Genomic DNA, 27,907 nt, shown 5'->3' on the forward strand with positions numbered 1-27,907 from the left:
TCTTAGTCCTTTGGAGTTTGCTTTTTTTTTTTTTCCCTTTTTTTTTTTCCACGTTAGCCAGAAGCAGTGTGGCTAAATACATACCCAAAAAAGTAGTGTGGTTTGTCTTTTCTATTTTTTTAATTGCAAAGCTTTGACCATTTTCAATTAAATGTGCTCTGCCTGCCTCGTCCTTACTCCAAGCTAATATTCTCTAAAATGCTTCCCTGGCTTAGTACAGCTCTTTTTAGCTGCTGATTTTGGTAAGCATCTTATTAATTGCCTGCTTGACGTGGGTGGTGGAGCTGCGTCTCCGAGTCTTGCCCTGGACCATCTTTCGACGCCGTACCTCACGACAGAGCTCATAGAAGGCCTCCATAATGTTGCCCTCTCCTGTGCAAGCAGAGCACTCATAAAAAGCACATGCTAGTTCTGTGGCCAGCTTTTCACCTTCCTCTGTGCTGACCTGCCTGGAGTGATCCAAGTCTGCTTTGTTTCCCACCAGGATCAGGGTGACATTTTTGGGTTTTTTAACTTCATCCAACAAGTTCTTTAGTGGCAGCACTTCCTCAAAGCTGCCTCTGTCCGTGATGTCGTAAACCAGCACGAAGCCTTCACCCCATCGCACATGTCCTTCTTTCTGAATAGCATCCTCCTGTTTTGAAAAGACAGACACCAGCCTTAGGAATTTGATTTATGAAGATGACACCAGGCCTTCAGATAGAAGTTGGTCCTGCAAAGCCATGTATATCTGTTTTACTTTATGCACATCGCCTTTTTTTATTATGTAGCATAGGAGATCTACTATACCAAGGTGTCATGGGCTGCCTGTGGGCGGGCTGGTAGCAGGCAATTGGAACAGGGTCTCTGTGGAATAATACCAGTGCACAAAATGCATAGGACTGTGTGACATGAGCATCTGCCAAGTTTTGGAAGGAAGGGGGACGTGGCTATCACAAAACTGCTCTTTGCTTTGGTGGAAATCATGGACTGAGTCTGTCAAGCCTCATCACTTGACTGCAAGAAATACACCATGACTTTGTGCATAGTAATAATGTGATGTTGGGTTGGCCCTGAATCAAGGACTGAGAGCAAAATCATTTTAATCCCACTGTAAAACCTGACTTTTTTTTGTCTTCCAGTGTTTGAAAACTCTAAGCACAGTCCCTTGCAGAAGATCTGGATGCAGCATGCCAGGTGGTGGAGGAGAGGGAGCTCTGCTCAGAAGCAAATCTCTGTCCCCAGATGTGGAACTGCACCACCACCACCACCGCACTCCCCTTCCCTGCTGTCTATCTGAGCCAAGGTATTGGATAATATTACATGTACCCACGCACCTGACCAGCTGTATCTAGTATCTCCATGGAAACCACTTCATCATCAATGGTAGCCTGGTGACGATATGTAGACTCTAAAATAAGAACACATTTTGTGAAACATATTAAAAGAAGGTAAATTTTTTTTTTTTTTATATCTTCCTTACAGCTTACCCCAGCACAAGACCTGAGATGTGACATACAGCTTCACTAAATTTTATTTGCTGGAGCTCTTCCAGGCATTCTGGATTCCACTCAAGTCCTCCTTTCTACAATGGTGACTATTTTACCTCTCCCCATATGGCACAACTCTTTCTTTCCCACGTCTTATACCTGCAAAGGGCTGTGCCTGTGGATGCTGCACTCTGCGCTGAACAAAAGGTCACTTTCCTGCGGCAAAGAGCTCTGCAAGGCTGCAGGCCGTTTTTCATGTTTGCTTATAGGGAATGCTGCCACCTACGAAACACAAATGCCTCTACTCTCAAAGTATCCAGCTCAAAAGCCTATCATTACGTAGCTTGAAGTCTGACAAGACCAAAACCAGTATGGTTGCAAATCAGGGAACATAACCACTAAGCTCAGGCCTCATACTGTGATAAAATTACAGAACAGTTAGCTATTTTAGGAATGTCTCTTTGAAACATGCTGAAATCATCACATTCCCCTCTTCTAGCAAGGGCTCAAGCAGTGATTTCCCTGTATATTATTTATAAGGATAACCAGTGGGCATGAAGCATTCACACTATGCCACAGGAAAAAAGGAACCTATTTAGTGTGTCCCAGGTCCTGGAACCAGGCAACTAATCAGAAAGCTAATGACAAAAGGGCTTGTTTTATCTTAATGAGCTAATAAGTTAAATTTGATAGCATTTGACCTAAAACTTGGAAAATGATCTGTGCTAACATTCAGATTTATTACTGTTGCTAGCTCACAGCTGTCCTATATCAAAACACAAATGCGTATGCTGTAAAACTGTGGCCAGTGACTATGAATGCTTTGTATTGTCAGAGGCACAATTCTTTTATTTGGTGCAAATCTCCTTGATAGGAACAAAGGACACCTTTAAGGAAACACATTTCTTGAATCGGAACTTCTGAAAGGGCTCATGTTTGTTGGATGCCTTTTTTCTTTACGTACTTAAGAATGTCACCTCTTCACAGTAATGAATGTTCCAATGCTGTCAGTGCTGCAAACACTCTCTTCCCCAACCAAAAATGTCACTTCCCTCCTGTGCCACCTTAATTGCTTTAAGTAGCACAGCTGCCTCTAATAGGGACAAATGGTCAATTTAATTAGGCAGATGGCAAGCAATCTTGCTGTAGGGTTGCAGGCAATGAAGACTAGGTTTTTTTAAAGGCTGTAAATACCCCTTCTGTTTAGTGTTGCAAGGCTGTTGAAGGAGTTGGAGTTCCACCTTTGTGATCCTGAGACTATAACTACACAGCAGAGTAAGATCTAGCTCAGTCTCTCAGTGGTATGTCTTATCTGTCCCTTCCGTATGCCCTCCTAGCTGCTGCAATTCCCCCGGGGGAATACAGAAAAGTGTGGAAGCTGCAATGATGCACCTTTGGCAAGTTATTTCAGCAGCTAAAATAGTTGGTGCTAGGTTGGGACTCCCTGTGGAGCACTCCGCATCTAAGGTCATTTAGGAACTTATGATTTGTTTCTTTGGGGGAGAGTGCTGTGAAGAAGAGATGGCTCTCTGAGTAAGTAATGTGATATTAACTCCATACTTGTTCAGGCCTTGCAATGCTTAAATGCCTTCCACCATCTGGCCCTGCTTGACAAGTAGCTGTTGAGAATTAGTCCACACAACTTGAGAAAGTACTCATCCAACCATGCTTGCAGCATATCTGTGAAATGTCCTTCTTAAGAGGTAGAGTGTGGTAGGCCATACGGCTTGTCCCTGTGAAACGGGAGAATAAATCTCCATGACTAGACTTGTGCTTGCTGCAGAAAAACAGCCTGATCCTTAAATGTTACTTGAGTTCTCAAAATAGGACCCTGGCAGTACTTTATGTTGCAAGTTTAACTCACTTTGGCTGTTCGCATTGGGAAGGAATTTGATCCTGGATGAGTAGCATTGATTTGAGTCAGATTAGTGTAAATATATCTTAGTAAATGTATCTCTGTCCCCGTGCTTTGGAATGTGCAGTAGCTGGGTGAATTTTAATGAGTGTAAAACAGATGGATGTTTAAAGCAATTTTTGGTGTAATCATAGACATGGCTTTTCCTTCAAGAGAACAGAAACATCTGAAGAATCTGGTCATCTTGTAAGTTATGACCCCTGAAGTTGTGATTTTCAGTCTGTTCACATCAATCCCATGGTATTTCACAAATGCATTGCCTGGCTTTGGGATTTATTAATAACATTTTCCCCATGGTGCTTTGTTTTTTGAGACATGCAGCTAGAGTGAAATTAAATGACTTGAGATACCTGCTGGATCCCTATCTGAAACCACCAACAGTGCCCGTGTCTGTGTCTCAGCTAAGCACCCTTGCCTCCTATTAGGGTGGATGAAGTAAAGTAAGTGCTGGATATAGCTTGTCTGATCTCTCTCCTGGGATGAATCACACCCCAAAAGCACTCAGAAGTCTAAAACTGGTCAGGTGAATCCAGGCTGTAAATGTCTTACCCTTGCATCATCATGGTCAAGTAGAAGGAGCAAAGCGTAACACTGTGTGCCAGCAGCCTTCCTCATACAGGCTCCCAAGGTGCTTATGGGCAACCTTCTGAGCCTCAGAATATCATTTGCACTAGGTGATGCCTATACATTAGATCTATAGCTCTACAGCTAAAACCTCATAGACAGAAAAGAAACCTCAGAGCTGTGTTTTAGTCTTCATAGACCCAATGTCAAAACCGCTAGCCTCAAAACAGAGCTAGGGTGGTTTGCTCTGTTTCAGTGTAAGTAGGTCTGACCTGTTCTTGTTGCTTTGGGGGTGTGCTGTGCTTCTATTCATATTCCCAATAACAAGATCAAAGGTGCTGCTGAGTGCGGCTTTGGAAACTGATGTCAGATTTCAGTGTCACACTTGGTTATAAAGCTGCAATCCCCCAGCGCTCTTGCTCTGCAAAGCACTCTTGGTTCTCGCAGTCCTATCATTTGAAAAAATTAAGTGTATTCCAGAAACATTTAGAGCTGTCAAAGGGCCTGAGAAACATATTGGAAATTGGCAGCAGTTGGTTTGCTTTTAAGTCTGTAAAATATTGCCACAATTATTTGTTAATAGGAACTGGATAAAATTTTCAAATTACCACAGCTGCTGAATATTTATGGGAATAATAATTTCTGTTTGGTTTTTGGGTTTTTTTTGGGAGGGGGGGCAGGAAGGGGGATTAAAAAATTCTTTTGAACCGGGAGATGAGGATTTAAAAAAATGTGGGGAAAGAAAGGCTAAACTTGCATAGACAAAACTTTGAAGTCCATGATCCACAGACTGTCCATGGATATGATGTTCAGCAAGAGCTTGATGACAACACATAATTGCGCTATGCTTATTGTGATGTATTTAATAGAGTTTTGGCCTGTAAGACTTATCTGGTAATTAATTAAACCTATTTTTCTAGGTCTATCCTGATCTATCGAATATATCTGTTCCAGAAGATTATTTTTCCAAGAGAAAAGCTATTATCTGAGAAGTAATTGCTAGATCTTGGCTTATATTTGCAGTGATGTAAAAAGCTGTAGTGATGTAAAAAACTGTTTCCAGTACTTGCTTATTTTGAACAGGCAATATATATGGGGGTATGTCACAGCTCTGGAAGGAAATAATTGCATCAGAAGGGTTTATTGCTTTTAGGAAAACACTTGTAGTAGGAGTAGGTAAATCAGCTGAGATGGAGCAAAGACATACACCATTTTATGTATAAATTTAAGGAACAGCCTGGTCTCTTTTGTTTGCTTTTAAGTACAGAGGGACACAAACTCTGTTTCCATTCAGAATTCTAGTTCATTTTTGTCAAGAAAATTTAATAAAAGACAGACATATAAAACATTCTCTAAAAAACTTTGGTCCTGTGGTGGCCTTCAGCCAGTTGGATCCGAGAACTGCAAGAGACCCAGAAAAAGAGTTTTTCTGTAATAATTATATCTGATTTCCAGACCATAAAGCTACAGCTAATAGGCATGAAATTCTAAGTTATGGTTGAAGTCTTGTTTGATGGCAATGCAGCAGTATGTTCAAAAAGACTAAAATTTCCCATAATTATTTCTGATTACATAATAAAGGTTCCTGGGTTGGGGTTATTTTTTTTGTGTGTTTTGGTTTTTAAAATAAACACCCTGCTCATTTAGACTCCTGCAATCTTTGACACCCATCAGGATGGCACCTGTTTCCATCACAATTTGAGAATGGCGATGTTGACAGCCCACTGGGAAAACAATTTACCACGTTCCTAACCCTGGTGCTGTTTGGTGTGTTCTCCAGAGCCTTTCCTTCAGCCTGCCTCTGTGAAATCTGTCCCACTCTGCATTTCGGCAAGGAAAATGCTTCAGGAATTTTTCACCTTTTAGAAAGCCTCTATTAGTTGAATGTACCCTCCTGACTCAGAGAGTCTCTCCTGCTTTTTTTTCCTTCCCACACACCAGCTCTTGTCAAAACTCAGCTGAATGTATTTTTTCTTGCTTGCACCTGGCTGTTACTTACTCCATCCGTTATTTACCTTACAGGAGGGTTTTTATTTTGCAGCCATCAGTGGTTTTTACAGGAACCACAGCTCTGCCCTTGTGTATTTAGAACATCTTTCAAATGCTAATGCAGTGCATCCCCATATGTGTCTTTATTAACTCATACTATAGACCCCAAAATAAGCACAGTTGGGTTATATATTATTTATCAATAATACCATCAAATGATATGCTACACATTGTTATTGCTATCATTATTATCGTGCATAAAAGAAAAAATATTTTAAAAAAAGTTACTGAAAGAGAACTCTGACAGCTCTGGTAATTGGACTTGGACTCTTCAGTGTCTTAAGTGCTTCCCCATGTGTAACCCCAAGAGTGTGGAAATACAGAAGGAAAAGTTCTAGGAGGCTGTACAGTACCTGTGATGTGCTTTATATGTATGACTATTATGCTACAAAAATATTCATGTCAAGCCACAAATTTAACCCAAAATATGTATGAAAGAAGATATTTGTTTGTAGTGATACTTAATGCAGCTCTAGGGACTCTAGCCCGCTTCACGTGCTGTCTGCTGTTATGAATGCTGCTTTTCAAATGGATATGGTGATGTGCAAGGGAGTTTCTTTTCTAACTTCATTTTTGGCTTTTTGGCTGCCTTCTGCAAGGCTACATTTACTGTAATCAGAGTTGTGACTGCAGTACAGCAGGTATTCCCAAACTAGTCAGATTAAAGCTGAGCACAAAAATGTGCTGTGGGAGGCACTGCAGGCAGCGAGTGTGCCCTGGCTTACCGAGCTGCTTTTGGTTGCTGTTTTCAGTCCAGGGTGAAGCTCTCGGATATTTCCATCATGAAATTTTTGCTAAAATAAGGGTTGGGTGGAGGGTAGAGACCCTGTTAATGCCCCTGCAGAGGCAGAGGGAGAAAGGCTCAGCGTCTGCTCTGGGCAGTCAGCAGGCACGTGCCTCTGCACAAGCCAGGCTGAGGGGCTGTCCCTGGCCCAGGCAGATGGGCAAAAACTATTAGCAGGTCACCTTAGAAGAAGCTCCAGGTGCTGTGGGGACTCATGGGGGACAAAGGATGATCTGTGAAGCACAAGGACTCATGCAAAGAAAAAAAGCTACTGCAGTATGAAATATGGAGAACAAATTCAGAAGCATTGAGGCTTTATTATGTCTGCTGCTCAGTGAGCAGCTTGGCGTTTATCATATTTTCCTCTTTATAAAGAAGTGGGAAGGAAAAGAAATGGCTGTTGCTTGCATCGCCCCTCTAGATTATAATGTTCTCATCTTGGTATGAAAGGATTCGTTGCATGCCCAAAATGCGCTCTTTGGGTAGAACAGGTGGGAGATATAAAACTAGTCTACAGAAAAGCATTTTTTTTCTTGTTGACATTTTCAATAAATAACACATTTTGCCCTCCAAACAGAAATTCTAGAGTACAGTTTTCCTGAAGACAACCCTAAACTTAATGGGAAGTATGTCTGTCTGTTGGCTTCTGCTACACATGATTTTTCTCCTGTGGGTGAAGACTGGTTTCTTTTGAGAAGGGGAATGGTGTTACATTTCCTTTCCTATAGGTTCTGTCCTTATCCAGCTTTTGCTGAGCTAGGCAGAGAAAATGTGTACAGATACTTGGGAACTGCCTTCACTGAGGCATGCTAAAACAAAACCAACCATGCCAGAGCAGTGCTAACGAGTAGGGAGTAAGCTTTGACACTTTAACCATTTATTTTAATTTTCTGATTTAATTTTCCCACCAACACTAAGCAGAGGCATTAGTTCCTGGTGGGAATAATGCCCATGACAATTTTAACTCTAAATAAATCATATTTTGCTACACTTTTCTGTTTGATTGTGGCAAGAAGTCTTTGTTAGTGAAGCTGTGAGTTTTACCTTATTTCTGCCAATATAAACGAAAGCTAACCAGTGAGATTTTTCTCACACCTAAAACAAGCAAAACAAAATCCTGTTCTTCTGAAGGTGCAAAAGCAAGCACTGGAAACTTCTGCTCATCTGGAGAACATTTCAGAATATGATGAGCAAGAAAAGTAGGGGCAAAATATTTTGCAGATGTAGCTACAGCAAGAGCAGCCACGCCATTCCTGATTTTTTGTTGTCTGTCGAGCTACTGTAAAAAGGCAATATTTTTGTTACTGGTATCAGGAATATCTTCATCTTGAGACTCACATGAAACAAAACAAACCACATTTTCAGATAACTGCTTCTCATGTTATTTTAAGCATCTTCGTCTGCTGCTCTCAATTACAATTTCATCGTTTCAAGTCTTTGTTCAGCATTTCAGAAGCCGGTGTCAGGGGTTTAAGGTGCTCTAGGCCATACCAGCCCATTTCCTTACAAACACCTCTGAGAAATCAGGAATACTTTCATGGCTCATTGCCATAATACATTCAGTATCAATTCTTACTGCTGAGAAGTGTAGTAAAAATGATATAATGTATTAAATGTGTATCAAGCTACATAATGTTTCTCCTGTTTTGAAGTGGGGAAAAATGAAAGCCCAGGAAGATACCTAGTAAGGCACAATTTCAACTATGGACGAATGAATCTGTAAGCGCAGAGGGAGAAGTAATGAGTAATTTTGTTAATAAAAATTGAGGATGCTAATAGCTAGAGTCTGGCTTGAAAATAGGGCTGTTTTCCAGCAATTTATTAAGCGTCTACACATTTGTCATGGTACTCCCTGAAACACAGGTTGGCAGCCATTCCTCTGAGCCCCAAATGGTTGGTTACCATTACATCTCACTTTGGCTGAAAGCCCATACTGGACCACATATGTTATTTCTAGCTTGTGCTTGGATAAGCTGTAGTTGTCAACATGGGTGTTCAGATGAAATATGCAGAAGGCAAAGTTCTGCAAGGTGATGGCAGAACTTTCTCCTCTCTTGCTCACTATGGAAAATGGTTATTTTTAAGCATGAGCACGTTGATGATCTGGTCTATAGCACTGCAGTATCCTGTTGTGCAGCAGGAGGGAGAGAGGGCTGGCGGGGGAGGCTTCCCCAGGCTGCCTTCATCCCAGGGCTGCTGGTCTGTCAACCTTTACACCCTAGGACTGAAGGGACCATCAGTTAATGATTTATTAACACTTATTTTAGTATGGCCCCCTTTGTTAAACGTTCTGTTTGCCATCTGGGCAGTTTCTCTCTCAGCTGTGCTGCTGGGAGTTAGTATTTTTATGGTAGAGGCAGGAGGTAAACCTTCAGGAATGTTAAGGCAAACTTGCTGAGTCAGCCACAAGTCAAGAAAACTAGAAATCTACAATATACAAGATGTGTTTCTTCAACTTGTGATCTGCAGAAGTGAAGGCAATCCTGGGGACAAAGAGTTTGTATTCAGACAGTATTACATCTGTCCAGGCAATGTGTTAGCTGAATAAAACATGGAGCAAAGACAGTCCTTGAGAACTATATTTGGACCTGAGGACCTGAGCTCTTTTGCAAGGCTGCATTGGCACAAAATTAGCCCGGAAAAATAGTTCTTGCGTCTTGTCTTGCTACAGTAAATTATTCTTTAGTGATGTCTTGGCTCCTACCGCTAAGCTGTTTCTGGTTATCAACCTTTTTGATGGAAGCTAGTTTGGATGTATTCCCACTCTGTGTATGTTGTTTGCACAGATCTGTACGTATCAGGTGCAGAAAAGAAACTCAGGCTAGAAATATTTGCTAGGGTTGTAATGTTAATTACATTATGTATGGTATCCGCAAACTTTCCTTGTGGTCCCTGAATGATACCATTTTGCTAACAGAACCCTCAGCTACAGATGTGGTTATATAGGCAAAACTACCCTTCTAATGTAAAAATAATCTTCCTCGCAACAAGTGTTCTAATGGGAAAAGCCTTCTTGCCAATGTAAACTATCTTCACGAAGTGAGTTCTGCTGTTCTGGCTACAGCGGTGAAATTTATAAGTCTTTAGCTAGTCTATAGAGATTAAGTTCTCTGCTGTGAGATAATTGGGGGCTCTAACAGAGGTGTCCTGTCTCCCTCCCGCAATGTGTTAGCTGAATAAAACATGGAGCAAAGACAGTCCTTGAGAACTATATTTGGACCTGAGGACCTGAGCTCTTTTGCAAGGCTGCATTGGCACAAAATTAGCCCGGAAAAATAGTTCTTGCGTCTTGTCTTGCTACAGTAAATTATTCTTTAGTGATGTCTTGGCTCCTACCGCTAAGCTGTTTCTGGTTATCAACCTTTTTGATGGAAGCTAGTTTGGATGTATTCCCACTCTGTGTATGTTGTTTGCACAGATCTGTACGTATCAGGTGCAGAAAAGAAACTCAGGCTAGCAATATTTGCTAGGGTTGTAATGTTAATTACATTATGTATGGTATCCGCAAACTTCCCTTGTGGTCCCTGAATGATACCATTTTGCTAACAGAACCCTCAGCTACAGATGTGGTTATATAGGCAAAACTACCCTTCTAATGTAAAAATAATCTTCCTCGCAACAAGTGTTCTAATGGGAAAAGCCTTCTTGCCAATGTAAACTATCTTCACGAAGTGAGTTCTGCTGTTCTGGCTACAGCGGTGAAATTTATAAGTCTTTAGCTAGTCTATAGAGATTAAGTTCTCTGCTGTGAGATAATTGGGGGCTCTAACAGAGGTGTCCTGTCTCCCTCCCCCAAGCACTTGTTTACCTACTGCACCTTTCTGCAGTCCTTTGCCTGTTTCGTGTTACGCTGGAGAAGAACGGTGCTATCACGGGCCTTTCATAATCAAGCTAGTGGGACAGCAATTGGTACCACCTTAGCTCCTATCTTTGTTGCTTTACTGATACCTACACATTTTACCCATGTTTGATGGTGCCTTATGGGCTGTCTATATGTTGCATTAGATAGGACTTTATAGAAACACCAAGTCAGGTTTTTTCCCCTCCTAGTTGAAAGAGTGAACATAAACCTGAGTGACTTAAATGAATTGTGACATAGTTGAAAGAAATACTCTTTTAAAATGTCACTGTTAATCTAGTAGTCCTAGCAAAATTACAATATTTTTTTTTAAGACTCATGTTTCTTTAGTTACCTCTGTTCCTTCAAATTAATGAGTAGTCTTTTCTGTATCCCATTCAAATTAAATAACCTCCCATGCTTTCTGTCTCTCTTTGCCTTCATAGGTGGGCCAGTCTGTCATGTACTGTTCTGCTGATTATCTGCTCAGAGACAGTTTGCCTTTCAGAGGATTAGCAAAGCTATATGAAATATGTGAACAGCTAGAGAAAGATGTCTAGGGATAGTGTAAGAAAGCCAAGTGACTTTTAGAATGGTCTAAAAAAAAAAATTAACTCCTTGGTTGCAATTATTTTTATAAGCAGACTTTCATTTAAAGCACCTTTGATATATAAGTCTTAACTCTGTGAGAACTAGTTACTTAAAGGATTTACAACCCTTCTATGAGATGAAGGATTTTATAGGTGAGAAGCAGAGGCGGAGAGACTGTGGGCAACAAACCAGTGACAGAATCAAGAAAAGAACTGAGGAACCCATCTCCTGTACTTCCTCGGGGTTTTACTTGTTTTTTTTCCCTATATGGCAAAAATGGATGTTTTAAGTCCTTGTGCCTCAGAAAGCACCTGATTCTCCCAACTGTACATAAAAATGCTAATTCAGAACAAATGACACTGTTAGTGGCGCTGCCACTAGCTTGTGGGGGAAATTTCTGAGATACAGCCTGTTATTCCTATTTACTGGCACTGAGCAGAGCGGCTATTCACAGCTGCCTTGAAAACTGTGGTGTGACATTCTGGGTCACTGAGGTCTATGGGATTCCTGCATTCAGGCCGAGAGTTTACCTACAAAGTGTAGGTGGCCAAAAATAGGTCTTTGCACCTCTACCTTGAAACTCAGCCCCATCGAGTACGTCCATCCCTGAGACGATGCTGGTGTTATGCATTTACATGCTTCTGGTTTAGCGGCAGTGGTGAGGTGGTCAAGCCCCCAAAGGACCAGCCGCAGCAGTGCTGCTGCGAGGGTGGCTGCTTGCAGGCTGCAAACTCTCCCCAAGCCAAGCTGCCTCGGTGGCGGGAAAATTGTCAGGCTGCTGCCACCCTGCTCCTGGCAAGCACTGCTGAAACGGCACATAGGAATGCTTGTTTTTGTGCTGCTTCTATGAATCTCTTAATAGAGCCAAACTGAAATGTAGCACAAATTTCCAGTTCTGTATTAAGTCCACCGCGGATGTGTTGCTTCTGTTTGTGAAGCGTTTTTAGGCTGTGGCTTAAGTGGTGCCCTAACCAGGCCAAGTGTTTTTAGGCCTTCTAACACCATGCTGAATTTGCTTATTGATTTGTGAGTCATGTTCTATTTAAAAACATAAACCTCAATGAGTCTTGGTGAAGTCCACGTGGTAAACCAATCACCTTTCTCAGTACATATTTAACAAGCTAAAGAAGACTAAGCTTAATGCTGAGTTCATATACTTAATATTTTAGAAAACAACAGTATGTGTTCTTTTTAAAGGTGCAGTTCCAGCCTATTTCCACATAGAGCTCTTTCATTGGACCTTCTAATTCTGTTGCACATGTGGGATAGTCGTGGGATTTATTATAAATACAGATTGAAAGTGGAAACTCATTCTCCTTGATAATGCCAGGTAACCACTTAGTCTGAGTGATTAGGACCATTTTAAAAAAACCAGTCGAAAAATAAAAACATGCCCAGATGATGACAGTGACTTGCCAATTAAGCAGAAGTGATGGAGAAGTCAAGGCTGATGTTTAATGCTCGCCTGAAAAATGATCTTTTCTGCAGTTGTTACCCCTTGGCTGAGAATAGTAAGATAAAAAGCACAGTGATATGCACTTTTTTGTGAATATGCAGCTGTCCTACCAATGCCCGCACAGGTCCAACATCGTGCACAGAAGTGGCAGAGCTGCAAAGCCAGCAGCAGTCCCATGTGCCAAAGCTTGCAAGGTTCAGTGATGCTCCCCCTGCCAAAAAATGTTATTTTTGTGGTTTGTAATTTGGCTCCTGGAGATACAGCAGTATATCTAGATGCTGCTAAAAATATGGTCCTTCATTTTTTTCTAGCAGGTTAGAGTAATAAAGAATATTTATAGGGTGTGTTTTTTCCTTTCCAGTTAAAATGTGCCACCCTTGAATTAAGAGGACAAGGTTTTTTACCCTGATGCTTAGTTTAGGATAACGTTGAATTTCCATCAGGCCTTGTACAGCTTGGTGAAAGCTTTCCTAAAAATAGGAATTATCTGGGGATTCCTTGCATCGGAGGGCTAATGGGTGGCTGAAAACTTGACATAAGAAATAAACTATAAATATGACATTTTAGTCACAGCCCTAGTGATTTTTGGCAAAACAAACCTCCTGTGGCTTAGTAGTTAGATAGTTTGGATCTGTTTTACTCCTGCCCTTTCAAAATTACTTGACAAAGCTGCCCCTGTAGGGCAAATGGGCCTCACTGACACAACTTAAACTTTTTATATTGGTGAAATACATAAATATCCCTCTTTCCACCTAACTGCCAGTCTGTGACTGTGAAGAAGAAATGAATCTACTTTGCTAAAACTTCTCAGTAAATTCAGCTCAGTGATGTTTACAGGTAAGTGGATGCTAAATCACCACAGGATGATCATGATAAAGACAGAAATGCATTCTTCCAAGTGCTGTTTCTCAAAGCTTTTGGAGATACAGTCCCTTTCTGATTGATCTCTGAAGGCCTGAATAGTGGCCAGAATTTCAGATTTTTTTTTTCTAACACTTCAGAGCCTCCTTTGAATCCCATTGTGATCCAAAGTTTGAAAGAAGAATAATTTAAAAAACAGTTTATGGTGGGCCACTTCCACCAGAGATTACTGTGATTAAGAAATAACTTATTGACAACGGCTTATTAGTTTTTGAATTTCTCAAACCTTTTCCTCTGAGCAACTTAAAGCACTTGGCTTCGCAATTACTGTAATATATCATTTAAGCTGTTATCCTCTAAACTGAATGAGAACGTAGAATTCAGTAAGTCAGAAGAGATTTCATTTTTGTTTTATTGAGATAGGACTGTTGTCTGCGTGAAAGGTTTCCATGTTACAAACAGAAGACGATTAGATTCCTGAGGGGCACAGGTAATTTGCAGTTGTATTCATTGTGTGCTTAAACAAGGCAATAAGGATACTTTTGCATGCAGTGTCCCCGTAAGAGATTAATGAACTTGGACTATACTGATACAAACCACTTCATATACTTCTATTGTCAGGTTCTTAAAATGATGTATTAAGGATAGAGATGTGAAGTACTGGTACTAATAATACTGATAGAATATTATACTGAACATCCCACTGTGCAGTACAAGGCAGGTGACATATAATTCACTGATGAATAAATATATTGATATTAGCAGATAAAAGAATGTTTTTGAGTTCAAGTTGTCCTGAGAATTATTCTCCCAATATGAGATTTCTGATATCGGTCATCTCTTCATCTTAACAGATGAAAATACTTAGTACAATACTGGATACTTTGCCTTGTTGAAAGGGCCGCCTGGGTTTTGCAATAAATTGTATTAAACTTGCATCTTTGTTTCTACTGTGCAAGTTTATGGCATTCTGTGTTTCTTTAGTGAGACCTCTTGGAGAAAGAACCTTAACAAGAAATAGGTATTTAACTGTATGATCTGTATTTGAGCCTCCAAAGAAAGGCTAGGAAGGAGATGGCAACAGACTGTAGGAGAAAATTAAATTTCCCGGCCCCTTACTCCATGTGCAAATCACTTAGTCCTGAGGTATTGAAGGTGCCTTGTAAGATGTTAATGCCTCATCTCAGACTTCTTGGCCTGGATTTTCTCTGGTGCAGAGCATATATGCTAAGTTAGGAAATACTAAGAAATCGGATCTTGGCCCAAATTTTCAAGTGAGGCCTCTTAGACCAACTGTTTGACAGGTTTTTTTTGAGATATCTTTGAGAGCTTCTCAAACGTGCCAGATCCAACACAGCTAATGGGGAGCAATGGAGGAGACATGTGTCCCTTTGGATGACTGGTGTCCCTATCTGGTCACCCAAAAAGTGAGATGCAATGCATGTTTGAAAGTGAGGACAAAAAAACTTACCTAAGGGTAGGTAGGCTGTGACTGTAAGTATCTCCAATTTTTTTTTCCCTTGAATTTTTGAGATCTGTATCCCAGCCATCTTATTCTCTAGCAGCTGATGTTTAGGTTATGCAAAAGCAGAAAACTGATCACACACTAAATAATTTCCAGAGTGAAACCCTAACGCAATTGCTTTCAATGGCAAAATTCCCACTGACTTCTGTGTGGGCAGAAATTTGCCTCATATTAATTCTGCTTTCATTTGAGTGTGTTACTGCTTCTGTATTCTGCCATCTTGGGTAATAATTTGTTCCAGCTTTAAATGACCATAGAGAAGCTTTTTACAGCAAATTTAAAGGTTGACTGGGGCTTGGAATTTTAGCTCTATGACATTCCATTACTTCAGCCATGCTATTATATACAGCATACCATGTGTACAGAATAAAATGCAACCTACCTAGTGTTGGGTCATATTCCCAGATGAACCGTTTGGTCAAGAAGCGCACGACGAGAGCTGGAGGAACAAAAAAGATTCCAGTTGAGATGCACAAGCCATCAGCTCATCTGGTTTTTAAAGCTTTCCCAGCAAACTTTTCTGGGTGAATGAGCATGTAGCAGCTCCCCTGAACTGTGAGTAGCATTCAGCATTGCTTATTGTGGGAGTTGAGACCTTTTCTCTGTTTGCAGCCCACTTCACATTTTTTGACAGGAGAAACAAAATGAAAAAAACACAAGCCCCAAACTCTTTTCAGCATTAATCATTTACCCATGTAACAATGCAGGACAAAGAATACCAGGAGGTTTCCAATGGTAGTCTCTAACTTTTTTCCACCTTTTTCTATCACAGTAGCTTCTACCATTAAAAAGCCCAAACATCTTCATTTACAGTGCTATGAGCAGATGACCTTTGAAAAAACCCACCATTTTGGATGCTTTAGATTTCCCATAACCAGTGGAAAAAGGGTTAGCAGTTTTTGAACCAAGATGCTTTGAAGCTTCAAAACTAGGAGTGTTCAAAATAATTTAATTCTTGAAAACTTTCCCTTCAGATTTTAAACCTTGTAAGGTAAACATATAATTGGCTAAATAGCTTCCTTCTGTATGTTGGCATGCCTTCCTTGCAACAATTTATCTATCATCTTCCCTGTTTTGCCTGCTTGTCACCTGAAGCAATCAGCTATAATATTTTAAACAAATGGTCAACAAATGCTATTAATGAATTTGCAGAAGTAGAAATAATGCTTTAGATTTTGGAGCATTGGATAACTAGTTCCCAGTTTCAGTTTATGGGCTAAGCTCTTGCTACTTATGTTCTTGTACTTAATTTTTTCTATCCTTCCACTCCCTTTTAAAAACAACCTATAAAGGCTTTGTCAGAGTATTATGTTCTAATTTAAAACTAAGCAGTGCCTTGAACTGTGGTGTAAATGAAGCGTTCACCACTGCCAACTATTCAAAATCCTTTCTGCATTTCTAAAATGGAGCTAGAGATGTCACTGCACTAGCTATGATTGCAATGATTTCAGCTACAGGAAAAATTTTCCTTGTCAGCCCTACAGGATTGTTCCATTCTTCTTTCAGTTGCATATGGATGGTAAAAGGTGACAGCTAAACCCAGTTCTGATCCTTTTGAAAGTTAAAGCCATGAGAATGCCCCACATCCCAGATTTCTGTACCCAAGAGTAGAACAAGGCAACACTCTTAAGAATAAATATAATGAATTAAGCCTTGCTTAATCAGAACCTGTTTGGTTTTTTTTGGTTTTTTTGTTTTTTTAAATACAATCAGAACATTACTTTTCAGGAAGATTTAACTATGCCTCACACTTGGGAGAGGTAATAAGAAGCTGATCCTAAGGAAATGAGATCACTACATAAGAAGAAAATTTAAATTGGTGTTATTTTAAGTTTCTATTTTCCTTAGGAAATCCTATTTTTTATTTTTATTAGCCTTTGCAGAAATGGTCTCCTTGGCCCTCAAGAGTGAATGTGGCAATTCTTAGCCAAAGTAACTTTTTGAGTCATAGTCCTAACGTGGATGTCACTAACACTGCAAGAAGATCTCTGCGTAGCTTATTTTCCATCCATGATGATGTCTGCACCAGGACCTTTTTCCCCACATTTACCTCAGCTGGAATAGTTTAACCATCTTGATGTTTCAAAAGTTTGGTCATGACTCTTCTCTAATTGCTAGTAATTGGTTCTCTAATTGCTGGTAAAATACACAGCATGCTCTTTTTTTTTTTTTTTTTTTTTTTTTTTTTTTTTTTTTTCCTTTCTTTTCTTTTTCTATTTTGACTGGGGAACCAATGCAGGGTAAAAGTTTTCCTGACATGCTTTCAGAAGACTCCTTACCACCTTCCTTTTCAGGAACAGATTTTAAAAATGCTTTTTTCTTTCACAGCCGTACTCTGAAGGGGAAGCAGTAATGGGTTATCTGTATTGCAGTGCCTTACCCTGTGCCTGTACCTGGAGTTGCTGATGGAGAGAAAAGGTGGCAGAGAGTGAGGGAACCTGTCCAGCTATTTTCATATTTCGACACGGTCCACTTATGATAACCCTGTGCTTGTAGATGAAAATTGCTGGAGAGGGGGTTTAAAGTGATGAAGGGGACTGGAAGACAGACAGCCAAGCATTAATGTCTGAGACAGGTGATAGAGGGCAGCAGCTCTGAAGGAAAAGAGTGAGAAGAGCTGATTTTGGAGACAGCCCAAAAGATGGAGGTGACAAGTGATAAGAAGGAAAGGTAGAACTGGACCACAGCCACTGAGATGGGCCTGGGAGAAGAGAGGTGCAGCTATGTACACGGGACGAAATGGTGCAGGCGTCGAGTGCTACAGAGGTGAAGAATTAGAGATCACAGATGTAAGCTCTGGTGAGGAGGTAAGAAGTAGGTTGTATTCATCTCCAGCAGGGAGGCCTGCATGCAGAAATAACAAATAATAACAGATGCAGGAGGGGGCTGGAGGAAGAAAGGAAGAGTGGGAGGTGGCTGCCACGCATGGGGCCAGATGGCAATTCCTTGCCACGGCTGGCAGGCCTCAGTGGGGAGCACAGTAAGCCCAGAGGGTCGCTTGCTAAGCACCGCCGGAGATAAAGTACTTGCACAGGGCTTGCTTGGGCCAGGTGAAGGGCAGAAAATGCCACCTCAGCACAACCCCTTGCGAGTGGGGAAGTGTCCGCTTCAGAGCCACGTGTATCATGCCAGGTCTGGGGGAAGGGACGCTTGGGGCCGTGCAGAGCTGCTGTTCCTGTGGGGCTGGCTCTGCTCAGCCTCCTTGCTTCTGGCCTGGCCCATTCCCTCATAACGCTCCTGCGCTCCTTCGTGGCAATGCCACAGCCCATCCTACGGAGCTTTTCACTTCCCCACATTTTTAGAAGGCTGAAGATTAGCACCTGCGTTTCACAGATGGGGAACGTGAGATGCTCTCGATCCAGCGCCTGTCCTGTTTATAACTATTGCAAACTGCGTTGGATGGGAAATGTCTTTTTCCTCATTAGGGGTATTAGCAGATGGACCCCTGACATCCAGTTGGGTATTAAAACAATGTATATGGCTTTGCTAGCTGATTTGACTGCAGATAGTCAACAGGAGGAGAGCTGGGAAGGGCATCCAAGTTCTTGGGCTGTCAGGCCAGAAACCAGCTTGCTGGATCACACCATCCGCCCTAGCAATGATCCCCCTAGAGCAGGGGTATTACTGCGGAGCCATTTTGTTTACGTTGAGCTGACTTACTGCCAGATTACATCACTTTTTAGTAAAATCACTTCTGCCAGCAGAAGAATCAGAAGTGGGGACATTAGGAATTCACTGCACTTAGAGCTGTAGTGCTCAGATTTGTGCCATGGGCATAAATGATGCTTTGGGCAAAGCCACAGAACTTCTCTGTGTCCTTAGTGATGCTGCATAGAAAGAGCTGCGATGGGCATTAATTCCTTCTCACCTTAGCAAAGGTGTGTGCACCCTGTTTGACCAGTCAGCCTTATTTAGACATGCTTAACTCTAATACTAATAATAAGCCAAAAATAACCCAACACACTAAAAAAAAAAAAAAATAAAAAAAATCCAAACGCTGGGTTTTGATTCAGAATAACACTGAGGTTGAGAATGTCTGAAACGCATTAATTTCTGATTAAATTAGGTGACTAATTCCAATATTCATGTCAAAATGAATGTTTCCAGTGCTTCTCCTCAAAGAAGGTGAAATGCATTTTGAAGCAGGCAAGATTCGGACTGATGCAGTACCTAACAGAAGTGAATTTCACGGTTCTCCACTGAGACTAGTCCAAGCTCTTCCCTGAACGCTTACTGCTTGTGAAATACAAGAACTTGCGGGCTTAGAAGGAAAGAATCTCCAACAAACTGCAATTTGGATTCCCGCTGTGTTTTTTGGAGACATGACCATTACCTAAGGGAATTGATGTAATGTCCCAGCAAAGGAAGAATAGACTCATGTCTCTTTCTGCCTTTCCTTACACCCTCACTTCCAAGTCAGCTGTTTTGTACAGGGTTTAAATTAGGGTAGAACTTGGCCCGGGACTTTCATTCACTCATGTTTAAACCTTCTGCCTTAGAAGTTATTCTTGGAGGAGAAACATGACAATCTGTCAAATACATTTGCAGTGTAACTCCGCTGAAGACAATGAATTTATATCAGGAGTTAACTTGGCATATAAACTGAGATTATCAACCACATAATTAATCAATTTCTTTGGGACTTGTGTGGCTGAGTCCCTTAGTCAGCTTTAAAAATCTCAGTCCATATCTTTTGGAACATTGGGTTTTGTGGTGTTTTGCGTCTTGCTTTAGATCTTTATTTGGATTTAGTAACATATAAATGCTCTGGCTAAATTTACACTCTGCCTGAATACATATCTTCATGAATTTGTTATCATTCCAGCTCATACAAGCTGAGCTTTTGGGGGAAGAATGGAAGCAGGGTTTTATTTGAAAAACATCCTCCCTCCCCAAAAGCTACAGAGTTCAAAGTTATTCTAAGAAAAATAACAGTTCTCTGCAGTGAAATAACTGTATGATGACTCTTTTATGCCATGAGAATTTTAAGCTATAAAAATGGTCTGAAAGTAGTCCCATTATTTAACTTATCAACAAGTCCTTTCCTGGTGCCATGATGATGTGTCATCAGTAAACCATACTTGGCAGGAGTCACCAGAGTGGTTAAAACCAGAGGCTATAATGATCAAAAGACACTTTCACAAATGAAGTATTTCATTTTTTTTTAAAATGTATATTTTTGTTATGGAGTTCATCCCCCATTCACTCTCTCGGCAGCCCCTCATGTACTGGAATTTCAGTCCCCTTGCAGCACATGGCGAGCTCCAGCCTGCAGGATGGCGGTGCCCCAGGATTCTGGCATGTGATGTGCTGCCTCCTTAAACAGCTCTGTGTCCAGCTTTGGGAAGTAATGCTTTGGTTTAAAGACACTACCATGAGAATTTAATTTGCTTCTGAAAGTGGAGGTCGTTGGGGGGGGCCGGGGGGGAGGGCAGGGAAAGGCAAGTATGAACTTAAAATGCTGAGTCCTTTTCTGATCCTGGTACATCATGGATGTAAACGGGCAGTCATTATGTCGGGCTCTGTGTCTGTGGGCCTGGGTTTGACTCAGTTTTGATAACATCTCTGGCAGTTCACTGATGTGAGGATATGAGTGGTGAGTGAGACATCCACAGAAGGATTTTGCTTCCTTCCCTCCTCTCTTAATTTGTTCATTGTGGTCACTTCTGACATTGAGACCTAATGTGCTTCTAGTAAACCAGAATGTAAATTTAATGGAGAAAAATGAGGTCAGTAAGGGGAAAGGAATGGGAACTGTATCAAGTATAAAAAGGGTGTGTTTTATACTGCCTTCCTGTCTCAAACTCTGCATATTTTACACATATTTTAATCACTGTCTTAAGCAGTGAACTGTTCAGAGAAATTACTGTGTATAGTTGTGTGTTTTCTCTGTAACAGCACAGTGAGGTCCTCCACTGACTGACAATATAAATATAAGAAGTGTATAATCTTTTATATATCAATTAAATATAAATATCAAAAGTATATATAGTTTTACATATATATACTGTATAGCAGTATATATATAACCGTGTGTGTGTGTGTGTATATATACTGTGTAGTAGTAACTACAGACTAGGACTGAACAGCTCTGTGATGAAATGTGTTACTCTTGCCTTTCAGGAGTTTATGTTGCTCGGTGTAATGTAAGCCTCTTTTCTTCAGTGGTAATGATGGTCTTCAGTTCTGTGGACCCAAATCCAAACATCACAAATGGTTCAAAAGTCTTTTTGTTCTGTTGGGGTATAAAGGGACTGGAATCCCTGTCTCAAATCTCTATCTTAACCCCCACAGCAGGATCATGGCCCAAATCAACATCCCATGTTCAAGTGCTTAGAAAGCGCTAACACTGTCGCTTTTCTCTTTCTACTGCAGTTATGGCGAGTATTTCTTTTGTTAGTGGTAATTTCAGTTTATCTCAGATGTAACTGCATTTTACTGCTGTGTAACTGCACCTGATTTTAGGAATTTTTGAGTGGGAAGGGTCTGGAGAAGAGTAACGTTTCAAAGAGCTCATCTGAAACTCTGGAAGTCCATAGCATGGTGTATTTATTAATTTCATTTCAAATGTCTTAATAGCAGCCTGGAAGGAAGCACCACATCAGATTATTTTGCAAGCACTTTTTAATTGCAAGGAATGAAGTAAACAGTAACTTGTGCTTTTATCAGAGCATGCACATCAGTTTACTTCTGCCACATTTGAAAACAAACATAAAAATCAATTACTTCAATGCAATGGCACTACTACACTACTGCTTGCAGGTGCTCCTGAAACAGAAAGGTGAGCTATCCATTTCCCAACTTGCACAAGGGTAATTGCTCTACCTGTGTTCACGCTTATTTCCAGGGTGGCTGTTTACCCAGTGCTTGGCTCACTGTGTGTTTCTGCTCCCTTGCTCACCAACCAGACCACGTGTGGGCTGCCCAGGCTTAGGGGTGCTACCTGCCTGCGTATGCCCAGGCACGGGGGCTTGTGGATGCTCCTGCTCTTCTGCAACTTCTAGCTAAGCCCGGTCCTGCTTTCATAGGCTTGCAGCTTTTGCACAAATTGAGTCCAACGTTAGGGAATTCTCAGTATCTCCCTTCACTGACTGAGATCTCTGGCCCCTAGGTTAGAGGTAAAATTTGCCACTACTGGGGTGAAAGCAATCTTGGCACAGGCGTGTTAGCAGAATGAAGGCCACTCTCCTTATTCAGTACTGAATACGGAAAGTAAGGGAGTCGTTTATCAAAATCTTTGATTATAACCACATCCTAATGTTAATAGCAGGAAGAGTTTCTTGTCTTGCTTCTGGCGTGGTAATTTCACAATAAAAGAACCTCTCTGTATATTCATCTGGAACAGTCTACTGTGAATTCCACAAAATACACAGTATGGTAGTCATTCATCCCATTGCCACTGAACAGGAGGATTTTTGCAGTAATGTTCTGCCCGTTGCCTTCAGTGCTGGAGGCATTTTTTTTTTTTTTTTTAAACAACAGTTGCTGCATATGGCATACAAGCAGGAGGCTTAATTTATATTACGTTATCCCATTCCATAATATACTGTTCCAATAGAAGGTTGTTTATTTCACAGGTCTCCTCTCATATAAAAGATAAATGATCAGACTGGTGCTCCTAATGGTTTTGATCATTTTAGGAATGCAGTGTGTAATATCTATACTTCTACCATTTCTCCTCTCTTGACTTCACTGTGTAACTTGTTATGTCGCCCATTTGTGAAGACTAAACTTTCTGGTGTGCTATTACTAACACATATGGTTTCCCAAAACAGAGCTAATGGTAACACCTCCAGATGTTTGTGTGTCTGAGACAGAGTATATTTGTGATCAGGCTGTAGAGCAAGTCTTACAGATGAAATCACACAAATAACCATTGCTTTTAGACATGACTGACACAGGTAAGTTTTGAATTTGCATGCTGCTTTGAAAGACACTGGGCAAAGTAAAGTAGAAAGGATTCTCAGTGCCAAACTTTGACATAAACTCCACCCCCCCATCTTGAGGTGAAAAATAAAGTTTGGTTTATTTGAGAAAGAATTGCAAAAAGAAAGAAAATATTTTCAGAAGAAAGGAGTGGAAAGCTTTTTCTCTTTAAAAAAACAGTACTTCATTAAGACAGTGGCAAGATGACAAAATTTTCAAGGGGCTGTAGCTTTTTTGTGTTTTTTTCCTTACATTTCTCAGTGTTGACTTTAGAAAACATCCCACTCTCTTCTTTTGGTCAAATTAGGTTTTCATCTTTAGAAAGGAAATAAGGAGGGAATTCTATAATACTTTAGACAGCAGGATGATCTTCTGGTTATTGTCAAAGCATTTTTGTATGTATGAATTTTTGTTGGAAAACGCACTTTGAAGAGACCATTTTTTGGAAGGGAGCTTGTTTTTTCGATTTCCCTTTCAAAGGAAATGACCGAACACCTCACCATTTGTTTTCAAAGAACCTGTAATTTAGGAAATGCAGATTTAAAACAAACAAACAAACTAGCCCCTGTTTTGTTCTTTTATTCACTGCAGTGTTATTTTGTATTGCACTGGAGAAATGCGTGGGACTAATTGTGTTGGGTTTGGTTGGTTTTTTTATTTAACCAGATGCCACTGTTACAGGGAGATGGCAAAGATGCACTTTCTTGTCTGCAGCGTCTGCTATCTACTCAGCTTCAGCTGATCTGTTACGTACTGAAAGGGTTCTAAGTTGATTTTGCTCTGCCGGTGCTGAGCCTGGCTAAAGGCAGAGGCAATGTGATGTACTTGAGTGGTGCTCTTAAAAGCAGGGGCTGGCCGGCCGTTTTGGAGGTGCCTTGAGGTGCTCCTAGGACAGTGTGGAGTTGCTGCCTCATCCCCCGCCAGGGCAAAGGAGGAACACACGTGAGCACAGAAGGAAGCAGCAGCCAGTGCAGTACAGGAGTAGGGATTTTTGTTGCTGGTTTGGTTTGGTTTTCCTTTGTTTTGCTGTGGGGTGTTTTGTTTTGGTTGTTGGTTTTGGTTGTTTTGGCTTTTTGCTTTTTTCTTTTTTTTTTTTTTTTTGAGGCTCTCATTCAGCTCTTGCTCTGATCCCTGCTCTCTCTTCCCTTCCCATGCTCAGAAGGCAAGAGATGAAGAGGAGGAACTGGAAGAAAGGGGAGAGAAGTGAAGTTGCCTTATTAGAGAAGGTCTGTGTGTCCTGGGAGAGCTATGGACCCCTTTCCCAGGGAGTAGGGGAAGGAGCACGGTCTCATCCCCAAAGGAGATGAAGAAACTTTTCCAACAAAGTGAAAAGACAGTTCTGTGTGAATCCTTGGTCGGGGTAGGGACTGGCCTACAGGGCCCAGCTGTTCTGCAAGAGCGTCTTGGCTGCCAGCAGCAACCTGGCCATAAATCCTTACCCCCGCCTAAGGGGGAGGCTGCTGGTACGGAGTTCAGCGAACCAATTTGCCTCATGCTGGGGTTAATGCTTGACAGTTTTGGGGCTGGGTGGTGTTTCACCATCCTACTGACTGCTGTCCTTGCCAGGAGCAAAAGGCATTTTGTTTCATGTGGTATATCCTGGTCTGACACACCCATTCTGGAAAGGTGCAACATACTCTTGCTGCTAGGCTGAAGGCTTAGTGCTACTCCAAATGCTTAAAACCAGGGTTTTATCAGACCCTGGTGAGTCAGCTTAAATGAGAAGGCAGTTAGCATACTGTAAGCAAGGCCACTGGCATTAATTGCTGGTTCACTGCCTGTATTTGTAACCTTCACGATGGCAAAAGGTACCTTTCTGAAAGTGCCTTGCTGTGCTGCTGTTTCACTAAGTCTCTATAGATCAGCACAAAATGATAACTAGAAACGGCATAAAGTGTACCTTCTTCTCTCATTTGCCTCAGAAACCCAGTGATGTAAAGGGATGCAGAGCTCCCTATTTCATTTTGGTAGACAGCACTGGCTGTTTCTGTGTGGTCAGCCTGAGCAGACGATCTATAACTCTCCTCCTCAGCCTGACTGTAATAATTTTCTCATCTTATTTTCAGTCCATGTATACTTTATCAGATGAGACTACAGCTCATATCAAATGAAAAACAAGCTGTTCCCTGGCTTTTTCTGTGATATACTTCATTTCTTTTACATGCACACACTGGCTTTTGGGGTTTGGCTCCATGGACATGTCAGATAAGCTGGAAAAACTTTACATTGCAATTGCAATCCAGCTGGAGTAGGATATAAGGGAAAATCTTGAAAGATTGTATGTCCTGTGCAATTTCCAACTTTCTTTGACAAAGGAGCTTCGGTGAACACTAGAAGTTCGCATCAGTCCTATTGACTGATTTGTGGCTCGTTGATCAATAGACGCATGCCTGTAAGGTTCTTGTGTCACAGGGAAATGAAGAATTAGGCAACAAAATACATTGAAAACTGACTCGTGGATTTTTCACGATCCCCTTTTTATAAGCCCGATGACATAAGCATTGATAAATGTTACATATTTTTAATACAGTACGGAATATGATATTTATAGGAACCCAGTCTTTTCAAATCATGCTATTAGCTGATTTTGCATTGCAGCTCCTTGGCTACCTGGAATTTTAAAGGCAGAAGATAAGGAATTGTTTTCTTTCTAAGAGGCTTATTGCCAACTATCTGAACCAGACACCTGGAGATGTTCCCTGAAGAATGAATGAAGAAAAGCATGTGAGAACAGATATATCAGATGGTGACATAAACCACAATGTTTTTCAGGCTTGTGTGACTAGTTACTAGCAACATAGTGTATAATCTTCCAGCTGCCTCCAGCATCCCATGGAAAGTGGTGGCAAATGTCCTGACGGCTGTTCTCATGTTTTATCTATGCTTTTTTTTTTTTTTAACCCTCCCTCCTCTGTGTTGTTAAGACATCTGCTTCTGTTACTTGCTTGCCACCTGCAATCTTTAACTTTTGTACTGGCAATTTTTTTTTTTTTTTTTTACAGCAAACAGCTTTGTCGTTGCACATGGAAAATTAAGAGACACGGCAGCAGGAGCAGAGAAGCTCTTCAAGAGACAAAGGTATCATTTCCACAGTAGGGTTTGTGATACTAAAGAACAAGAAAAACAAACAATAGAAAGGAAAGAAATTAACAATTGAAGTAAAATGTAAATTAAATGCTATGGACTATATGCTTCTTTCTCATGGTACAAAGAAATATGCTGCAAACTGGAGAAATGATTAGCTGAAGAAGAAAGGTCAGTCTGAACACAGGTTTTCTAACATGCTGTGGAGATGCTCATTTCTAGAGGCAAAAAACCCGACCCCAAGGGAGATGGGACTGGTGACCACCTAATGGTATCTAACAGCACCACCTCTTTTCTTTTGTGGAGCAGGCTGGAAGAGCAGGTGTGGGTGGAGAGCAACTTTTCATAAATCACGAGTGACCAAAGCCTGTTTAAATTTGAAGCCTAACTGGTGATCTGCCTGATCTCACATCACTTCTCATCCCACACAACCGCCGTCAGTAGGAAGATTAATTCATCCCAGAACTTGGAAGTAATGATTTCCTATCAGAGCTATGACATGTTAGGATGGGCAAAGACTGCCAAGTGGTCCAGCCAGTATACTAGTGTGGTGTGCTTTGTTCCCAGTACTAGTGACAGCATCAAATGAATTCAAACTAATTCATTCTTTTGATAAACAACCATCATCCCCTATCTCTGGCTGCAAGTACAGTTTTATGAGCACTCATTTGGTGCCTGTAACAATGTAGGGGTTATTATTAGCCTTCTGCTTGGAATCTGGACACACAATCCTGGGAACTGTTCAGAGTAAACTTTAAAATTGTGTGTGTGTGGCAGGGGGAAAGCATGATCTAAATTTAACTGGTAAATTTCTGCTTTCATTTTCAGTGCTTATGGGCATGCAGCTAATAAACATCATATGTCTTCAAACAAAATAAAAAACACAGTAGTAGATAATGGATGCTGTAAAACCTCTGACTTATCTCAAGTCTGAAACTTGGAGGATTAACATAACTTAGTTTATGATGTTCATCACAGCTGCCAGGAGACCTGGCCCTGCCTCCCTGGAGTGCAATAGCTACAGGGAGTGTTGTTCTGGTCTCAGCTAGCTAATTAGCTATACTTAGTTAAAAGCCTATATAAAGAGGAAGCTCTGCTACATTTATTCATGCTGAATAATGAGCTATACTCTAAAAACCTGAGGTGCTATCTGTGTGAGATTCTCTTGCCTATAGAAATTGCACAGATAGCAAAGATAACAAGTAATACATTCGGGACCCTTCCAGTCATTATCTCATTCAGTGGTTTATCCAGCTTAAAGTGACCTTAGTGATGGGATTTTCTTCATTCCTTTCACATGAGGCTGCAAACACCAAGTTCCTGTTTGTTCTAGGGGGACATTAAAGATCCCACGGCAGTTTCGCAAGTGTCTTGTGTCATCTTTCCTTACTAGGATCCTCTCCTCCATCCTGAGGTTGGGTAGGTACGTGCCACCGCTGTGGATAATGGTATCAAGTGCTCAGAGATCCTTCAGGACTAAGGAAGTCTGCAGTTATGATGATATTAACGTCTATTATTTTCTCAGGCTGGTGAGATAAACCTCTCATCGCTGAGTTTTTCTTTTAATGCTTTTTTTAAAGAACACTTCCTCAGTTTCACCCCATGATCTTTTTAGAGTGAGCAGAGAGAATATAAACAATTCCACTTCCTCTGCCAGCATTTGAATAAAGCAATATACATTTATTTTTCCTGTTACTGCCCTGCAGAGTGCCATACGCTGACTGCAGCAATCTGCGTTTGCTTAACCGTTCACGATGACATCATATGAGCCGTGAGGAAACACAGCTCTGGGAATCTACAATTTGACAAGTAAGAAAACCTCCAATTGCTCATAATGAAGGCTGA

At 41.0% G+C, this 27,907-nt stretch overlaps 1 protein-coding gene across 2 annotated transcripts in view; it reads right to left on the reverse strand.

Annotated features, from left to right (window-relative positions):
• Positions 1-226: 226 nt before the first annotated feature.
• The window catches only part of RERG (RAS like estrogen regulated growth inhibitor), a 105,837-nt gene continuing 78,156 nt past the window's right edge, over positions 227-27,907 (reverse strand). The window contains exons 2-4 of one of the 2 annotated variants that reach the window (XM_009648721.1): positions 15,435-15,491; positions 1,317-1,390; positions 227-634 (exon numbers count right to left, since the gene is read on the reverse strand). In XM_009648721.1, the coding sequence (XP_009647016.1) occupies positions 227-634; positions 1,317-1,390; positions 15,435-15,491 (539 nt within the window). The remainder of the gene's footprint in view (positions 635-1,316; positions 1,391-15,434; positions 15,492-27,907) is intronic. The other variant, XM_009648722.1, reaches the window with a different exon arrangement.

Source organism: Egretta garzetta, unplaced genomic scaffold (assembly GCF_000687185.1).
Source record: "Egretta garzetta isolate BGI_Z169 unplaced genomic scaffold, ASM68718v1 scaffold81, whole genome shotgun sequence".
NCBI classification, from domain to species: domain Eukaryota; kingdom Metazoa; phylum Chordata; class Aves; order Pelecaniformes; family Ardeidae; genus Egretta; species Egretta garzetta.